The 18360-nt window shown below is 61.2% G+C and overlaps 1 protein-coding gene across 1 annotated transcript in view; it reads right to left on the reverse strand.

Annotated features, from left to right (window-relative positions):
• TSPAN11 (tetraspanin 11) overlaps nt 1-18360 on the reverse strand; it is a 50959-nt gene that overhangs the window by 1168 nt on the left and 31431 nt on the right. The window contains exons 3-6 of the mRNA XM_008070518.1: nt 13732-13806; nt 12412-12516; nt 9225-9383; nt 8781-8867 (exon numbers count right to left, since the gene is read on the reverse strand). Of these exons, the coding sequence (XP_008068709.1) occupies nt 8781-8867; nt 9225-9383; nt 12412-12516; nt 13732-13806 (426 nt within the window). The remainder of the gene's footprint in view (nt 1-8780; nt 8868-9224; nt 9384-12411; nt 12517-13731; nt 13807-18360) is intronic.

The raw sequence follows: 18360 nt of genomic DNA on the forward strand, positions 1-18360 counted from the left end.
ACCTCAGCCTCCCAAAGGCGCGGGATGACAGGCTGAGCCACCGAGCCCGGCTTCGGACATTTTTATGGGCGCTGATCACCTGGAAACATCCTTTATGGGGTCAATGACAATTCAGCAGGCCTGGGAGGCCCGAGAATCTGCAGTCCCAAGAAGCTCTTAGTCCCTTCTACCGGCCGGTGTTCCTAGGTCTCCTCCAAGATGGCCAGATTTATGTAGACCTTAGCCAGTAACATTCCCCCTTCCTCATCAGAGCCAACCAAAGCAGCTTTCTTCTCTAGGAAAGAGTCTGTCCGCGTTTTACTGCCCTCAGACTCCAGAGAGAAAAGCCAAGGTCCACTGTCGATGCTCTGGCTGGTGTACAGGAATCACGGGGGAAACTGAGGCTCTGGGAGGGGCCCCAGAGCTGTCACCAGCTCACCCTGCAGATCACTCAGAGCACAGCACCAAGCCCAGCCCCTCTGTCTCAGCCAGGAGAGGGCCAGAGCTCCCGCCCAGTGCACACAGGCTTGGGGGAGCCACCTGCCCCGCCTCACTGTTCGAGCTTCTAAAGTGCAGAGAGCTCGATTCCTCGCCCCTCCCCACCCCGTGCTCCTCCGGACTCCCTTCGCCTTCTTCCTCCTTCCTCTCCCCCTCCCACCCGAGGATGCACCGAGGACACGGTCATCATGGTCCGGATTGTGACGATGGCCTGTCGTCGGATCTCGACTCTGGGCACAGGGGAGGCGCACCGGGCTAGGGCGTCCCATGGCACCTGGGGTGAAGGCTCATTCCCCTAAGTACAGAGACACGCCCCGACTTTCCCCAGCTTTTTGGGAGCTGCTGCCCTGGCCTTGCTGGTGGGAATCGGGATGCAGGTGGAGTTTGACCCAGCAGGGCAGGGCAGGCTGGTGGGCAGGTTCGGGGCCGGAGGGGGTGGGGTCTTCTTCCTCCTCTCCCCCCCATCCCGCCAACCCGTGGGGCAGGGGAGCGTGAACACTGCTTGCAGCATGCTGAGTCACGCTAATCCACCTCGGGCCCTAGGGTTGGGCGGCTCCGGAGGTCCTCTCGCCTCCCACCAGCTTTAAGCAGGGGCCGTCACTGCCGTCTCACCCATGCAGCGGTTGTGCAGGGTGTCCTCTTCCCTGTCCCTACCTCGAGGCTTGGCGATTTTCCTGTGGGGCGACCTGGGTCCTTCTGATCCGTGCTAAAGGGGAGGCCAGAAGGAGCTGTTTGACCAGCGCGGATTTGTGCTGCCAACAGGGCCTGCATGTCCTGCCACAGCTCTCCTGCAGGGGGGCAGGGGGCTGGGCTCCCCAGAGACACGCTTCTGCATGGGGGGCGTTCCCAGGGCGCCTCCCAGGAGGGGCAGCAAGGGGGAGGCGCGTGGGCCGGACTCCCCGGCGTGTGTCCACATGTGCACACATACACAGGCACACACACGTGGACACACACCCCACCCCGAGTCACATGGAGGGGACGCTCTCACACATGCACACACACGTGCCCACGCCCACCCCGAATCACGCGGAGGGGTGAGGCGCTCACCCCTGTGATCCCTGAGTAAACGTCAGCACGGCCCTCCCGACAGAGGTCATGAGGAAGCGGCATGGACGGCTCTGAGCAGCTGGAAGGGGCTGGGCGAGACAGCACAGGTGGACGGCCGGGGCCGGGACCGGGGCGGCCTGGCCTGGGCAGCCTGCACAGGGCACGGTGCTCTCTTCGGCCGTGGCCTGGGCCTGGCACTCACGGGGCATTTGGGACGGGGGCCCGTCATGCTTTCAGCTGCCCAGGCTTCTGCGTCACCCCTGGCTGTCAGCAGACAGCGTGGAAGGAAGGCTGGGGAGGGTCCCGAGAGCCCTCCACCAATGATCGTCTGTTTCCCTTTGACGACATGCAGATCCCGGCTGTGGCTGTCGCGTGAGCTTTCTGTGCTCTGAATTGTGCTTTCATCAACGAGCATGTCGGATGGCAGTGGGCTAGGCTCCATGTGGGTCTTGCACCAACGGGCTGTGTGACCTTGGCTACCACTAAATCCCTCTCTGAGCCTCAAATCCCCTGCCATCAACAGGGAGGTCTCCAGCCTGTGTGCTGGTCCAGGGCTGTTCCTGGTGAGAGGCTCTGTTTATGTATTTACTTTTGAGTTGGAGCCTCACTCTGTCGCCCAGACTGGAGGGCGGCGGCACGCCCCCGGCCACCGCAGCCTCGACCTGCTGGGCTCCGGCGATCCTCCCGCCTCAGCCTTCCAAGTAGCCGGAACTACAGGCACGTGCTACCATGCCCGGCTAATTTTTGATTTTCATTGTAGAGACGAGGTCTCACCAAGTTGCCTGGGTGGGTCTTGAACCCACGGGCTCAGTCAATCCTCTCACCTCGGCCTCCCAAAGTGCTGGGATGACAGGCTGAGCCACCGAGCCTGGCCTGAGATGCTTTAAACACCAGAATGACAGAAACCAACAGCACAGCACCCCGATCTTTCGAGAGGCCAGGCATTGGCGCCCCAGAGCCCTGGAGACGGCACACGCCATTCCCTCACCCTGGCTCTTTCTGCCACCCTGTAGAGCTCCTTCGGGGCTTAATTATGGCTCACTTCGTCCAGGAAGCCTTCCCTGGCTTCTCATGCGGGTCGAGGCCGCCAGTGTTTCCTTATGAAGCCCCAGGGCTCCTGCTGACACAGTGCCTGGGACTGCACGGGCCGGCCGTGCAGCTGTCTGTTCCCTTCCCTCGAGAAAGCGCTTCCTGGGAGACGGGAGGGTGCCTTGCCTGCGGTGAGGCCTCAGCGCCGGGCACAGTACACTGAGGGCTCCGGGCAAAGCAGACACCGAGCACGTGTCTCTCACCTCCTCTTCTGGTCCCCGGGTGGAGACTCCCAGGACGCTGTGTGTGAGGAGGGTAGCAAGAAAGGACAGCGGGGCCACTGTGACATTTTCCGTACGTTTCCCAGCCATCATCTGCTAGAAATTAGCTTCTACTGTTACCTCAAAGTCGGGTAACTGTAGAATTGTCTCCACAGTCCTCCCACAAGAGGCGACGCTGGTGCAGAGACCCGTGAGCTGGGGTCCTGGCCGGCTCTGTCCCAGGGACCGTGTGACCTCCGTTGGATGACCTTCCAGCAGGGCTCAGTGTCCTCAGATGTGCACGAATAAGGATGGCTTGGTTGGGCATGGAGGCTCATGCCTACAATCCCAGCACGTGGGGAGGCCAAGGTGGGAGGATCACCGAGTCCAGGAGTTTGAGACCAGCCCGGGCAATATAGTGAGACCTCATCGCTACAAACAAACAAACAAAAAAACCCAGGTATGGTGGTGCACGCCTGCAGTCCAGCTACTTGGGAGGCTGAGGCCGAAGGATCGCCGAGCCTAGAAGGTCGAGGCTGCGGTGAGCCGTGGCTGTGCCACTGCCCTCCAACCTGGGTGATAGAGCGAGACCCTGACTCAAAGGAAAAAAAGAACTCAGGTTTCTCAACCACAAATGTAAATCTGAACCACCGGGGGTGGGGGCTTTAGAAGTGCCCACGCATGGACTTCCGCCTGGACCATCAGAGCCAAAATCTGTGATGGGGCCTGAGCAATGGTGTTGTTCAAGCCCGAGTCTAACGTGTGGTTGGGAGGCCTGCACGGCCCCGCACAGACCAGGTGTGAGGGCTGAGCTCCAAGGCTGCCGTAAGACTCTGATGAGCCAGGTCCGAAGCTCCTCCGGCGACGCGCTCTCCGGCAGGATGGAGGTGAACGGGCAGGATGTAGAGGCCTCGCCTGCGATGGCCGGAGACCCCCCGGTGGCCTCCCCGCCGGCCCCAGCCTCTGCAGCCACGGGAGCCCGGTGTCTGCAAGGGCCACGGTGAGCAGTTCGAGTTGGTAGAAGGCCGCCTGGTGCTCCCCTTGTAAACTCCACCCAAGGTCCCTCTGGAACCTCCCAGGAAAAGGCCCCCCTCCCGACACGACTGCCTCGGGCGGCTCAAGACAGTGAGGGTGCTGTCTCGTCCGGTCTGCTGACCTCCCCCCTCTTTCCCCGAGCCGGGGTCTGTCGCCCAGGCTGGAGTGCAGTGGCCTGGTCATGGCTCACCACAGCCTCCACCTCCGGGGCTCAGGCGATCCTTCCGCCTCAGCCTCCTGAGTAGCTGGGACGACAGGCGTGCTCCACCACACCTGGCTAATATTTTGACGTTTGCGGAGACGAGGTCTTGCGATGTTGCCTAGACTGGTCTTGAACTCCTGGGCTCCAACAATCTGCCTGCCTTAGCCTCCCAAGGTGCTGGGATTACAGGTGTGAGCCACCCTGCCCGGCCCCTCCCACACCTGACTTCCAGGCCCCACCCGCCCCTAGCCTCTCCTTCTGCACCTGCACCGTGGCGTCAGGAGGGAGCGGCACAAGTTTGTGACGCCAGGGTGCCAGCCCCAGGCCGTCTCATTCAAGTGCGTTAGGGAGCTGCCCGGGCCTGGGGTGGTTTTACAACTCAGCAGGTGGTGATCGCAACGTGCAGCCAAGGCGGAGGACCACTGCCCGGGGGCTCTGCGGAGGTCTGGTCCCACCCGGAGGGTGTCCTGAGCTGGCACCCCTGTCTCCTGGCTCTCCCTACGATTCTGACCAACGCAGCTCCAGGCCGCAGCTCTGTGGGCAACACCCTCTTGTGTACCGGGGGCAGCCGCCCGCCCTCCCTCCTCCGTGTTACAGGCTGAAGTGCGAGGACTTGAACTCTGCGTAACGTTTCCCCCGTCCTCACTCTCCCGCCCACCAAGCTGTGCTCTCAAAGCTGGCTTCACCACTCGACAGACCGGTCACTCTGCAGATGCGACCAGCCACGAGAGGCAGTGCGTTCGCCCCCCCGGTCCTCAAGGAGACCCCCGAGGAAGACGGCGAAGAGCCGAGTCTGAGGCTGAAGGCCGCAGCCTCCCCCCGCCCACCGCCAGCCCTGCCGCCGCGCCAGCGTGAACCCTCTCGTCTCCCTCCCACCGTGCCGTCGGTGAGCCCGCCATGGTTCCGCCTCAGCCGGGTCCACGAGGCAACACGTGACACGTTGCTAAATTCCTGGCTGAAACTAGGGCTTGCTATGCTCATGGGACGTTGTGCTTAGTTTTCCGCGTTCGCAAGCCACCCGCTTGAATGGGACAGTCTCAAGGGGACGGGTCACGGAGGTGGGGACCTCACTGGAAAGTCCGTTCACAGCCAGCAGGTTCCTGAGAGATGAGCCAGACAGTGTTGGAAACCCCAAGAGTGGCTCAGGGCCACTGAGGACAGAGAGGACAGGCTGTCGCACCAGGCTTGTCCCTGCTTGGATTTGAACTGTCCCGCCTTTGATGCTTCATGTCCTGGGCTCCTTTGTGAGATTTCCACTGATAAAATGCTGCTTAAAAAAAACCCCCAATGTCCAATTCTTTGTGACCAGCCTGGGCAACATGCGAGACCTCTATACGTATTATTATCTCTATCCGTAATAATAAAAAATTAAAAGCCAAGCCTTCTATTTTCCATGTAAGGAAACTACGGGCTCCGAGTAGAAAGGCGACTTCTCCAAGGTCACACAGCGAGAGGCGAAGCTGTGTTTCGAAGGCAGGCCTCCTGACTCCCAAGCAGGGCCTCTTGCAGTCTCCAGGAGCCGGGGAACAGCATGACAGCACCTTCCGCTGGTATTTCCTGAGCTTTGGGGCGCTTCAAAGTCCCCGGCTGGGTTCGTGGAGGGGGGCGGTGTCTGCTCCGTCGGGGAGGATGGGCTTCCACCCACCTGGAGGACTTGGGCTGCGAGGCGCCCCGCATGGGCCGGCAGAGGGAGCTCTCACCCGGCACTTGGCCACCGCAGGGCCGGCTCAGTGGACAGCAGGGGAGAAAACCGGGCACAGGGCGGAGAGCCACCAGGCGCCAGGCCACAGCGACCACGGAGGAACAGAGGCTGCGTGGTGGGGGCTGTGAGTGGGGACGGCCCGACGCCCACGGTCCGACGACCTGGCCTCAGACGAGAGACGTACCGGCAGCCCCGCTCCACCTTGACCTTGGGCGCGGGGCACCTGCAGCCCCACTCCTGCCCTGGGTCTCACGGCCCTCACCAGCCCCTCCTCCCGGGTCTTGAGGCCAGAGAAGCCAAAGAAAGGGGCCCCGCGGCCCAGGCCCGGCCCGTGTCTGTGTGGAGCGGGTCTCTACATTCCGAGGCACAGGTGTCTGGAAACCTCGGCTGAGCTGGGCACAGCAGCACGGGCAGCCCTTCCCCATCTCCCGTAGTGACTCCCCTGGGGCTCAGGCCTGCCCCGGGGACACCCAGAAGGAAGGGGCAGCACTGAGGCCACTCGGGCGACCTGGCCGGCGGGTGGGTGAGGGTGGAGGGAGCGGTCTGGTCCGACCCCGGAACGCTGGGACTTTCTTGGAGAGTCAATGTGCCCACGCAGAAATAACGAAAATGGTGAGGGCCATTTCCTGAACACCTGCCACCCGCTCAGCAGGGAGCCGAGTGACTCACACGTACGGGGGGGACCCCAAAACCCCTGGAACTTATTTATAAAAAATTGTGCATTTGTTCTTACATGTGTAACCCAGTCGCCTTCAAAGTACTCTCCGTTTGAGGCAATGCACCTGTGGAGATCCTTCTCCTGCTCAAAACAGTTTTCAACTCGATGCCTGTTAGTGCTTCTGCTGTTTCTTTGGCTTCACCTCTTTCGGGTTGGCAAAACGTCTCCCACTGGGGACTTTCCCACAGGGGAAACAGCAAAAAGCCTCTTGGGGGGAGATGGCGTGACGCGGGAGGGTGTGCACAGGGGCCATGCCGCTTTTGGCCGAGGGCTGCTGAACACTCAGCTTGGGGGGGGCTAGTGTGGTCGTAAACCACCTATCATGCAACGGTCAAATGCTTTGAAAGAACCTCCAAAAAAAAAGTCACTAAGGCTGAACGCAGCCGCTCACGACAACTCTAGCTGGTACACCGTGGGTTTCTGGAACACTTACCTGGTGGGGGAAGCCTGGACTACAAGGGGCCTGCCCTCTGAAAGATAACTCCGGTTTTTTGGGGTCCCCCTGGTTCACTGCAGATTCTCCCAACCGGCCACCAAACAAGGTGGAATTAGCTCCAGTTTACAAACGTGTCACTGAGGTTCAGAGATGTAATAACGGGCCCAAGGTCCCACAGCTAGGGGGGCAGAACCAAGATGGGGGGTTCCCTCCAGAGGCTAGGGACCCTCTTCCCAGAGTGTTAAGGTTGCGGGCAGATTCTCCAGGCCCACAGTCGATGTGGGTAGGCGGCACAAAGACCGGAAAGGACCCTAGGCTGGAAGTTTCTCTGAGCCAGCCAATGCCACCGTCCCTGGCTTCTGTTTCCCACTGCCCTCTGCGTTGAGGCAGGGAGTCTGGGAAAGCAAAGGACCAAAGCCAGGAGACCTGGGTGCCAGTTCAGGGCATGAGACCCAGGGTAAATTGCCCCTCTGTGTCTCAATTTTTCCGATCTGTAAAATGGGGAGATAACTACGCCTCGCCCGGACTGGGTTTCAGCTTGCGTAGGTGCAATGAGAGGACGTATCGGAAATGCTCCCAAGTCTACAGAAAACCGGATAAAGATAGCTTCCGCCGACCGAGGCCTTCAGAGGTGCCAGGCGCCATAAGTGGGCCACATGTGTCACTTAGTTCTTATTTAGACTTGACGAGGTTGGGGAAATCATCCATATTTTGCAGCCGGAGACACTGGGGGACTAGGACGTTAAGTCGCCCGAGGCCTCCCAGGAGCAAAGTCAGGACGGGACCCAGGTCCTGCGGGCCGCTGTCTCTGTGCCTCCCCTTGCCTAGATGGCTCTCGGCTTTGGAGTGGGAAGGGCCGGGCAGGTCCCTTGAAAGCCCTCTAGATAAATGGCCCACACTCAGCTCTGGCTGGCCGAGGCAGAGCTGCCTGGGATGTGGGGACCACAGGGGCCCTCACCCCCGGGAATGCCCTCCTGGCTCCTGTCCTCTGGATCCCGGACTGCAGTAACCCCCACGAGTGACCCTAACTTCCTGGGTGGCAGGTGGAGGGGAGGGCATGGAAGCAGAGGACATCTTCACACTCAGGGAGCGAGCTGGATGGGCACAGGGGGTGTGCACATGCACGGACACGCATGCGTACACACATACCGTCGTCCCCAGTACCCACGTGCACTGCTGTGCAAGCCGTGAGATAAAATGGTGCAGTATTTGCATTTGACCCACGCAATCCTCCCGCAGACTTTAAATCATCCCTAGGATACTGATCACACCCAATGCAATGCCCATGCCACGTAAACAGTCGTGATGCCATATTGTTTAGGGAATCACAGCCAGGGAATAAAGTTGATGTGTTTTAGTACAGATGCAACCAGAAATCTTGTTGGAATATTTTGGACCCACGGTTGGTTGAAGATGCAGAGCCCACGGACAGAGAGCCAGCTGTATACAGCCACGCACACAAAGGACTGAGGGCAGAGCTGGGCACACTCGCATGCACGGACAAGCACCCCGGACGCGGATACGTGCACAATCCCGATCACACATGCGGAGGTTCGTGGACCCGCCAGGGCTCGCACGCTCTCCCCCACGTGCACACACGGCCACGTGCTCATACCTGAGCCCTCACTCACACGCCTCCCAAGTTCACGTCGTCCCCCAGGCGACGCTCTTTGCTGCACGTTCTCTGGGGGGAGCCTGACCACAGGGTTCAAGCCTTGGTGGCGGAGGGCGGCAGCGGGAAGAAGAGAACAGGGCCGGGCCCGGGGGTGTGAGGGGTCGGTTACTTCCGCCCAGGCGATGGGGTCTTGGCCGACGGCAGAGGGGCTCGGCGCCCTCCACACGACCCCCTCCCGATTCCCCACTGCGTGACTCACCTGCAGGCAGGCCACCCCGATGCCCACCGCGCCCATGAGCAGCAGGTGGTCGGCCAGGAACTGCTCCAGCTTGGTGAGGCAGCCTCCCTGCAAGGAGACGACAGGTGACGCGGCCTTGGCTGGGAGCAGGCGAGGAGGGGGAGGTGGAGGCGGAGGGGGAGGACCGCCTGGCCACCCCGAATGGGGGTGGAGAGAGTGCCCAGCGACCCGCCCGCAGGACCCAGGCTGGAACGGCTCACAGGAGCCCTGAGTGGCCCCAGGGGAAGCCACGGTGTCGCCACAGCGTCCTGGACTCTCCCAGCGGGGCTTCGTGGCGCCCCTGGAAGGCCCAGGCACCGTGGGCTCTCGGCCAAGGAACGCGGCGTCCAGCATCCCCCGCCTACCTGAGGGCCCTGGGCGGCCAGGCCGGCCCCTCCCTGTCCTCAGCTGGAGACTGGCACTCACCTCCACCTTGTAGATGTTGGAGGGGTGAGCCCGATGGCCGCAGCGCGCCACTACCGTCTTGCAGCAGCTGTCGGGTACTCGGCGGCCCTCGGCCTCCCGAGACAGCACGTAGGCACTGTGCTGCCAGTCAGCCGAGCTGTTGCTCCCACAGCACTTGAACTGGAGGCAGAGACAGAGGCCGGAGGTGAGGCGGCGGTGGAGCTCCTCCAGCCCCTGGGTCGCAGGCCTGCGGGGCTCGGTCCGCCCAGAGGCGACGCAGCCCTTCTCCTGTTTTTTGCTTCTTGGTGTTTTGAGTCAGGTCCTCACTCTGTCTCCCTGGCGGAGTGCAATGGCACGATCGAGGCCCACCGCAGCCTTGACCGCTTGGACGAAGGCCATCCCCCTGCCTCAGCCTCCTGAGTAACCAGGACTAGAGGCGTGGGCCACCATGCCGGGCTTTTAAAATTTTTGGTAGAGACGAGGTCTCACTATGTTGCCCGGGCGGGTCTCGAACTCCTGGCCTCGAGCGAGTCTCTCACCTCGGCCTCCCAAAGAGCTGGGAATGCGGGTGCGAGCCACAGCACCCAGCCCTGTCCCTGGTTTTGAGCAGGGACTGGTACCTCTGGGCCCTTCTCAGGCCTGGCGCAGAAGTGCTCACAGGACGCCTCTTGCTGTATTTTGCAGCCACCCAAAGCTTTTATGGAGATTATGCTGGCTGTCCTGGGGGCAGGGTGGGAAGACGGATGCCTGTGCATCCCCAGAGAGTGGGGCTGTGTACCATGGGTGACAGGTACACCGGCGGGGGAGGGTTTCCTTGTCATCTGGGAGGTGGGACACAGGGACAGGGACCCACCTTGCCAGAGGTTCCCAGACCCCCTTCAGGCTCTGAAGCCCAAGAGCTCCAGACACGCAGGGTCAAAGAGGGTGCCCAGGCGAAGCAGCGTTGACCAGAGGGGCTAGCATGAGCACCACCGCAGGGCAGGGACACCCTCCCAGATAGAAAGTGACTCAAAGACAGTGGACACTGGTGGCTTCACGCCGTTCTGAGTTGGGGCAGTGAGATTCAGAGTCCCTACATGGGCCCGAGGGCATGGCTGCTCTGAGGCTGTCCAGTGTGTGTAGGTGGAGGGGTGCAGGTTTATTTAGTTCCGCTGACATGTGTTTGCTAGGCAGCTCCTATGTGCCAGGGTGAACGAACATGTGTAAGGCATGGGTCCTGCCCCAAGCAGTTAGGATTTACACTTAGTAGGAGATGATGGAGCGTGTGTGTGGCTCTGTCTGGGGCCAGGAAGGGGCTGCAGGGATGATCCAGGGGCCCCAGGAGTCAAGGCAGAATGTAAGCACACACACAGAACAGTGGCCAGCACAGCATGGACCAGGAGTCACATGGGAACTGGACATTGTGTGTCTCTGCCTGTAACGTGCGGGTGTTGTGTGACTGCCGTGTCACTTCTAAAACGGGGACATCAAAAGCACCCCCGCGGCCAGGTGCGGTGGCTCACGCCTGTAATCCCAGCACTTTGAGAGGTGGAGGCGGGAGGATCTCTTGAACCCAGGAGTTTGAGACCTGCCTGGGCAACAACATAGCGAGACTCTGTCTCTACAAAAAATCAAAAAATCAGCCGGACATGACGGCACACGCCTGTAGTTCCAGCTTCTCGGGAGGCTGAGTGGAAGGATCACCTGAGCCCGGGAGGTTGAGGCTGCAGTGAGCTGTGATTGTGCCGCTGCACTCCAGCCGGGGTGACAGCGAGAACTCGACTCAAAAAAAAGCACCTCACGCCAGGCTGTTGCGAGAACAGAAAGAGGCGATTCCAGTAACACGTCCAGGACGGAGTGCAACGTGTACTCACAGTTGACACAAGTTGCCTACTTTCGTGTCACAAATGCGGGTGCAAGAGTATGTGTCACCAACACACCTGTGGGGCCGCTGGGGCCAGATGCTGGCCCTGGCTCGGAAGCCACTTGCTCTTGAGGCCCAGGCTCCTGCCCGAGACACGGGCTGGGCCCTACCACGGTGGCTCGTGTGAGGCCTATGTCTGTGTGGGCGGATGCCCTAAGGGTTCCCTCAGGGACAAGGCCTATGCTCTCAGCGGGGCCTTTGCTGACGCCTGCCCGCCATGCCACTCACCCTCTCCACCTGCCGCTGCCCCAGAGCCCTCCCCAGCTCCCCTGCCCTCTGAGGGTGCCCCCAGCCTAGCACTGACTGCACGTGGCCTGCTGTGCGTCCGTAAGTGCCAAGGGCTGCGAGTCTGTCCTAGCCTCCTCTGTGTCCCACAGTTCTTTTCGGGAGAGGCCCTGCACATGGATACTTAGTTGTGCACAGAGCTGACCAGCAGGGTGTGTGGCCGTGTTCGGCCCTGGGGTGCAGGCCTGCACCTGCGTGTACATGTGTGCCCCGGCCACTATCTCGGAGGACAGAGGCCCCTTCATGCGGCGCCGACTGGGAGAGGAGCCTGAGTCTTGGGGAACTGGGGAGGGGGCCTCTCCACGGGGCCATGAGGCCCCTGGAGCTCGGAGCTCACCACCTCTTCTTCCTCCTCTTGCCTGACGTTCCAGGGCCCAAGACCAAGGCCCGGGTTCAGGAGTGGGGGTGGGGAGTGGGGTGGCGGGGAAAAGGGAGACCAGAGTGGGCGGGTGGAGCTGCCAAGAATTTTCCAGCAACGGCCAGGTTCCAGAGCCGTGTGGTCGGGGGACGTCCCGAGATGAAGGCAACGTCCTCGACCACGCCGTCCAACTCAGCGCTCGACAGCCACGTGGGGCCACTGAGCCCTTGAAATGTGGCCGATGTGGTGAGCCACACCCTGGCTCCCAGCTCCTCGAGGAGGGCAGCCCCACAGACGGAAGAGGCCCGGAGAGGAGCTTCCTGGCCTGGATCCTGGAGGGGATGGATTCTCCTGGCATGGCCAGCTTCCTGTCCATGGAGGCCCTAGGACGGGAAGGGAGCAGGGGTGGGGCTTGGAGGAGGCAGCCAGGGGAGGGAGAAGGAACAGAACCAGGCCCTGGTGGGCACTTTTCGTGGCGGTGCGGACTTCAGCAGGCGGGACCCTACTGCACGCTCACCCTGAAGACGCTTCGTTCTAGGGACGTGGCGACTGAGTCTCAGAGAGGGTGAGGGACTTGCCCAGGGCCACACAGCGAGGAAAGGAAAGAGCCGGAGTTGAGGCCCCCCGTCTGCTGGCCCTCGAGCCCACAGAGCACGGCTTACATCCTGCTGGAGGCGGTCGACGGAGGCGGTGATGTGCGCGGCTCCGGGCTGCCCGTAGCTCTCCGTCAGAGTCCGGTTCAAGTGCTGCTTCAACTCATCGCTCAGCTGAGGGGTGGGCGGCGGGGTGGGGGAGAACGAAGGCGGCGTCAGCGGGCGCCCCTCCCCCCACCCTGGTTCCCAGGCCTGCTCTGAAGTCTCCCCAGCTAACTCGAGGACCCCGTGGACCGCAGAGGGGGTGACAGTGGATGTTTCTCCACCATGCAATGAGACCCTCAGCGGGAGACAGTCCATGGGGAGGGTGTCACAAACACTGGGGCCCAGGCCGGGCACTGTGGCATCCCAGCAGTCTGAGAGGCCAAGGCGGGAGGACTGCTTGAGCCCGGGCGTTCGAGACCAGCCTGGGCAACAAAGCGAAACCTTGGCTCTACAAAAAATAAAAAGATTCGCTGGCTGTAGCGGTACACACCTGTAGTCCCAGCTACTCGGGAGGCCGAGGTGGAAGGACTGCCCGAGCCTAGAAGGTTGAGGCTGCTGTGGGCTGTGATTGCTGCGATTATGCCACTGCCCTCCAGCCTGGGCGACAGAGACTCCGGCTCAGACAAAAAAAAAATTGGGGCCCAGATATAGGGCAGGGGTGTGGTGCACAGAGCTGAGAGAGAGGCCAAGAGATGGCTCGGGTAGAGGGTCACAGCCAGAAGCCGGTGGGAGGCTGGGGGAAGGCGAGACACGGGAGCCTTGAAATGTCTGTGGATCTTAATTTTGATTACAGAGTGACACTCAAGATACTTGCAATCCTTACTCTGGGGGCCCCACACCAGCATCGGCTCAAACCACCCCGCAGGGTCGTACCAGCCAAAGGTCGCCCTCCCTAGTCATGGCCTCAAATCCCCGATGCAGAGGGCACCGGGGTGGGAGGGGACGGGAGGGGTCACTTGACCCCTGTCTCATTCAGGCAGGTGGGACCTGAGTCTGTCTCAGGGTCTGGCATGCCACCCGGCCCAGGCCTTCCTTCCTGGACGACTCTGCTGGATGGATTTATCCTCTAGACCATCCTCGGAGGACCCAACCTCCCAGGGGAACGCCCCTCCCCAAGTCCCATGTGGAAAGCCTCAGCACCGGCAGACGCTGCGGGGGATTGCTGGAGTCCAGACCAGCAGCTGGGGTCCAGATGTGCGGGGGATGGCCGGGGCCTGGGAAACCGGACCACCCCTGTGCGTCTGCCTCAGCTGCTTCCATCACAGTGTAGTCGACACCCCCCATGCCCTGGCTGCTTCCCTGGGGCACTGGCGGAGCACGGAAGGGGAGGAAGCTTCCACTCACCCTCTGGTAATACACATGCGCCAAGACTCCCGCCACCAGCTCCACCAGGAAGATGACAAAAAACAGGCAGAAATACTAGGAGCAAGGAGAGAAGACAGTCACCCCTGGGCTCAGGACCGGCTCGTGACATGTTTCCCCAAGGTGGGGGGTGTGTGGAAACACCTGCTGGGGACCCCCATCGCCCACAGAGTCTTGCCCAGGCCTTGCTGGCTGCCGGCACCGGCTTCCCCACTCACCCCTTCCCTCCTGGTCTGCTGGCAGTTCAGCGATCCACCCACCCAACCAGTATGTATTAGCTATCTGCTACATGCCAGGCACCGGGAAGCACATGCAAGACAGCTATTGCCCTCCACGGGACTGGCGGCGGGGGACAGACGAGTCATTACAGTGCTGCATCATAAATGCGACTACGGGGTGAGGCCTAGAAATGATGGGAGGCTCCCGGTGGGGTAAGCAGTCAGAGAAGGCTTCCCAGAGGAGGTGGCACCTGAGAGGCATCTCTGAGGACAGGCAGGCGTTTGCCAAGTGAAAGAGGAAGGGTGAGCACTGCAGACAGAGGACAGGGCGTGTGCAAAGCCCAGAGCCGGTGGGAAGTGTGGACGCTGGTGTCCAGAGTGTGGAAAGTGCAGGGGCCAGGCCTGGCAGTGAGGCCAGGGCGGAGGAAAGAGTGAAGCAGAGACCCCAGAAAGTGCTTTTTGTGCCGTCTTGTCTTCCAGCCCTGATGCTCCAAGGGGGCATCGTCCAGGGCCTGCAGGGGCCCTTGGGTCCCTACCAGGCCCAGGGCGCCCCCATCCTGTTCCTACTGTGGGGACACCCAGTCCCTCGGAGCCCTTTCCCCGGGGCCGCCCCCAGGCATGGCCCGCCCACCGGACTGCGACAGGGCAGCTGCCCACGGTCACTGGGATTCCAGGGAAGGCCCAGCCTGTGGAGAGGAGGGAGGGCCGGAGGGAGATGGCGGTAGGGGAGGGGAGGCCGCCGTTAGTCCCAGGGCCTGACATCCCCTGCCCCCCTCAGAAGGAGCCAGGTGTGGGCGGGCTTCAGAAACACAAGGAGAGGGGACACCCCTTTTCACAGGGACAGTTGCTGCCCGGGAGCCAGGCTTCCTTTCGAATCAAGGGCATGCCTCGCCTCCACCCGTTTTGCTGTGCCCTGTCGTCTCCGGGCACCAGAGCCGGCTGCCGCTGGAGGCATGGGGCGCTTCCATTCTCAGAATGACAGCGTCACACCTGCCCCATCATTCACAGGGCCCTAGACAAGGAAGACGGAGTGAAGTCCCAGTCCGGCTTCCCTTCCTCCCCCTGCTCCAGGCTGCACCAGGAAAGCCTTCCAGCCTGTGATGAGCTTTGTCGGCCCCTCCCTGGGACCCACAGCCCCTAGTAGCCCCTTGGCGGAGGATGTGGAGAGGGCTGGGAGGGGTGCCCTGTGTGTGCAGGCTACGGGTGAAATCCCGGGGGGCCTGTCAGCCCCAGGACACCCACACAGAGGTTGTAATGGAGGCGTGGGCTGTCTGGGCAGAGGATCCCGAGCTCCTGGGTACCCGGGAGGTCGCCTAGAAGTGGGGGGAGGGAGTGCAGGTTCGCAAGGACTTTCCACCCCACGGGCAGGGGTGCAGCTGGACGGGGGCCCCGCCTGCCTGGGCCTGCAGGTGGCACTGAATGGCATCCGGGGTAAGCTGAGGCAAGAGGTGGACAAGAGGGTCTGAGGGTGGCCCCTCTCTGGAGCTGGATCTTAGCTTTCCCTGGTCCCCTTGGAGAGGAGGCAACCTTTAGGGCATCCCTAGTGGAGCCTGTGTTTCTCGCCAGCAGATGGGGAGACGCGGCACTGCCTGTCCTGCCCACCCCGAGGACCTAGGAGGACCTGTGGGAGGGGATACGTGTTTCCCAGTGACCTCACAGGCCTCCTGCCCTCCCAGAGCTTCTGGCCAACAGTGTGAGGTCAGCCAGGGGCAGGTGTGGTCAGCCCATCAGACAGAGCACGGCTGCCCCAACCCCCACCCAGAAGGTTCACCCCGCCCATGCACAGCTGGCCCCATGGCTCCTCTCTGAGCTCCTGCTGGCTCCAAGGTGCCCTCCTTGGCCTGCCCTGCTGTGCTGCAGGGGCCAGCTCCCTCATGCTGCACAGGCAGGGATGCCCTTGGCTTCCAGTGCCCCCAGGGCGAGGGAGGAGGAGGTGACAGAGTGCCTCCAACGGAATGGGAGGGCCCAGGCCACTAGCAGCCAGGAGGTCCATGTCCTGGCATCTCAACACCTTCCTTCTCTCCAACACTGTCATAAGCCATGAGTCAGGCCCGGAGGACAGTCCTGGGGAGGTGGCCGCGTCATGCCACTCCCGGGGGAAAGTCATTGCCTCGGTTGCTACTGAAAATGGCTTTGGGAGCAGGCGGGATGGGAGGAGGGAAACACCGAGCCTCGCCCTTTGGCTTCATGGCAGGCTAAATTAGTCCATGTCAGCCCTCAAAGGCCCGTTCAGAGGCATCACACAGGCTGTACCCCTGGTGGAGCTGTCAGGAAGAGGGAAAGTCTGCCCCTCCAGCGTGGACAGATGTCCAGGCAGGGAGCGAGGGCCTGGCCTTGGGCTTCGAGAGGACCAAGGCTGGGTGCTAGATGTGCACAAGTGTTGGCTCCAGGTGCCAGCTTCTGCAGTGGGAGGGCTGCAGGTGTGTGACTCACCTGGGCAGGGGAGGTCCTGAGTCACAGCTCCTGGTGTGACAACACCCAGGAGGCAGGTGAAGTGTCCCACTCTGGCCCTGAGAATGCTGGCAGCCCTGTCTCCGGAGCCGGCTGGCTAAAGTTCCTGGGCAGCGGGGTGACTACGGTGGCTTTAGCTGGGCGAGGTCATGGCTCTAACAAACGCCGCATTTTACCGAGCCTTTTCTGACTCCCTGAGTTTTGCGGAATCATCTCAGGACTCCCGCCACCTAAGCGGGCTGCGTACAGATCTGAGACATATCCCATGTGGTGCTGAAACACTTCCTTCGTAGGCCAAGCCACCCAGCCTCTGGGTCTTTGCCCTCGCAGCTCCTTTGGCCTGGAATTCTGGCGCCTACCTGTCCTTCCACACCCAGCTTGGGCATGGCTCCTTAAAGCCACTCCCAGGTGGTAGTGACTGTCACCGCCACCATCCCATCTGAATGCCCACCGCGCTTAGCCTGCCTGTCTGCTCTGTCTCTTCTCTCCTCAGCTAGATGGGGCTCTACCTAGTGTGCTCAGAGTCACCGTCACCCAGGTTGGAGTGCAGTGGCCTGATCACGGCTACCGCAGTCCTGACCCCTTGGGCTCAGGCAATCTTTCTACCTCAGCATACTGAGTAGTTAGGACTACAGGTGTGTGCCACTATGTTCAGCTAATTTTTTGATTTTTTTTGTAGAGACGAGGTCTCACTGTATTGCCCAGGCAGGTTTCAAACTCCTGGGCTCAAGCCATCCTCCCACTTCAGCCTCCCAAAGTACTGAGACCACAGGCATGAGTCAGCACACCTGACGGGTTCTTATCAAACACACCCGTGGGGGGAACAGGAAGGGCGGAGCACGCCAGCCCCACTTGGGGGGACAGTGGTTTCATCTTCTGATCTGAGAGTGGCGGTGAACAGTTACCTTAGTGACAGCTACGCCTGTGGTTCTCTGCCTGTCACAGTTTTGCACCCAGGGGACCTCTGGTAGCATCTGCGGACTCTGCTGTCACAAGCGGGGGCAAGAGTACCAAAGCGTGGAGGCCCAGGGTGCTTCTGACCATCCGGCGGTGCACAGGGCAGTCCCGCACGGCTAAGGTGCATCTGGTCGCAAATGTCAGCCTGAGAAACCCTGGGTGATACGTTTCCCTTTGGGTCCCCAGGCTGACGCTGGGACTTGATTTGCTGAGGAGCCCCTGTGCATTAAGGGAGCCACAAAAAGCAGATCTAAGTCATGTCACCTTGCTCCCGAGTAGCTGGAAACTGAACACAGATGAGAGCACATGGGGCGTTCTACTCGGTGCCTGCCTGCGAGGGCACCTGTGCGACAGGAAGGTGCTCACCTTGACACAAAGCCGGACCAGGGAAGCCTATCCTACTTCCGCTCCCATCCCCATGGGACTTGGGGGCTGGAGAGGGGATGCCACGAGTCCACATACATCCTATCCCCAGATACCTGAGCGGTTCCCTGTTTGGGCAAAGGATTCTGAGCTCCTGCATGCCAGGAGGGAGGTCTAGAAAACACGTTTCCTGAGGTGCAAAATTCCCACAGTTGCCCTCGGCGAGCCAGGGAGGGGCGCGCTGCCGGGTCTGTAGAAGATGTTGGCTCAGTCGGGCATGGTGGCTCTTGCCTGCAGTCCTCACTGTGGGAGGCCAAGGTGAGAGGACAGCCCGAGCAACTTGGTGAGAACTCGTCTCTACAATTAAAAAAAAAATTAGCAGGGCATGGTGGCATGCGCTTGTGGTTCCAGCTACTTGGAAGGTGGAGGTGGAAGGATCGTTGGCGGAACAATCATCTGGGCCCAGCTACAGTAACCGTGAGCATGTCACGGCACTCCAGTAACAGAGTGAGACTCTGACTCAAAAAAAAAAAAAAGAAGGTTTGCTCTAGGAAGCACAAAGAAGGTTCCAGAGCCCCCTTTTGCCGTCTTGAAACTTGATTCGGTACTTTTTTTTTTTTTT

The sequence above is a fragment of the Carlito syrichta genome, unplaced genomic scaffold (assembly GCF_000164805.1).
Source record: "Carlito syrichta isolate Samal-C Ts95f unplaced genomic scaffold, Tarsius_syrichta-2.0.1 Scaffold313469, whole genome shotgun sequence".
Taxonomy (NCBI): Eukaryota; Metazoa; Chordata; class Mammalia; order Primates; family Tarsiidae; genus Carlito; species Carlito syrichta.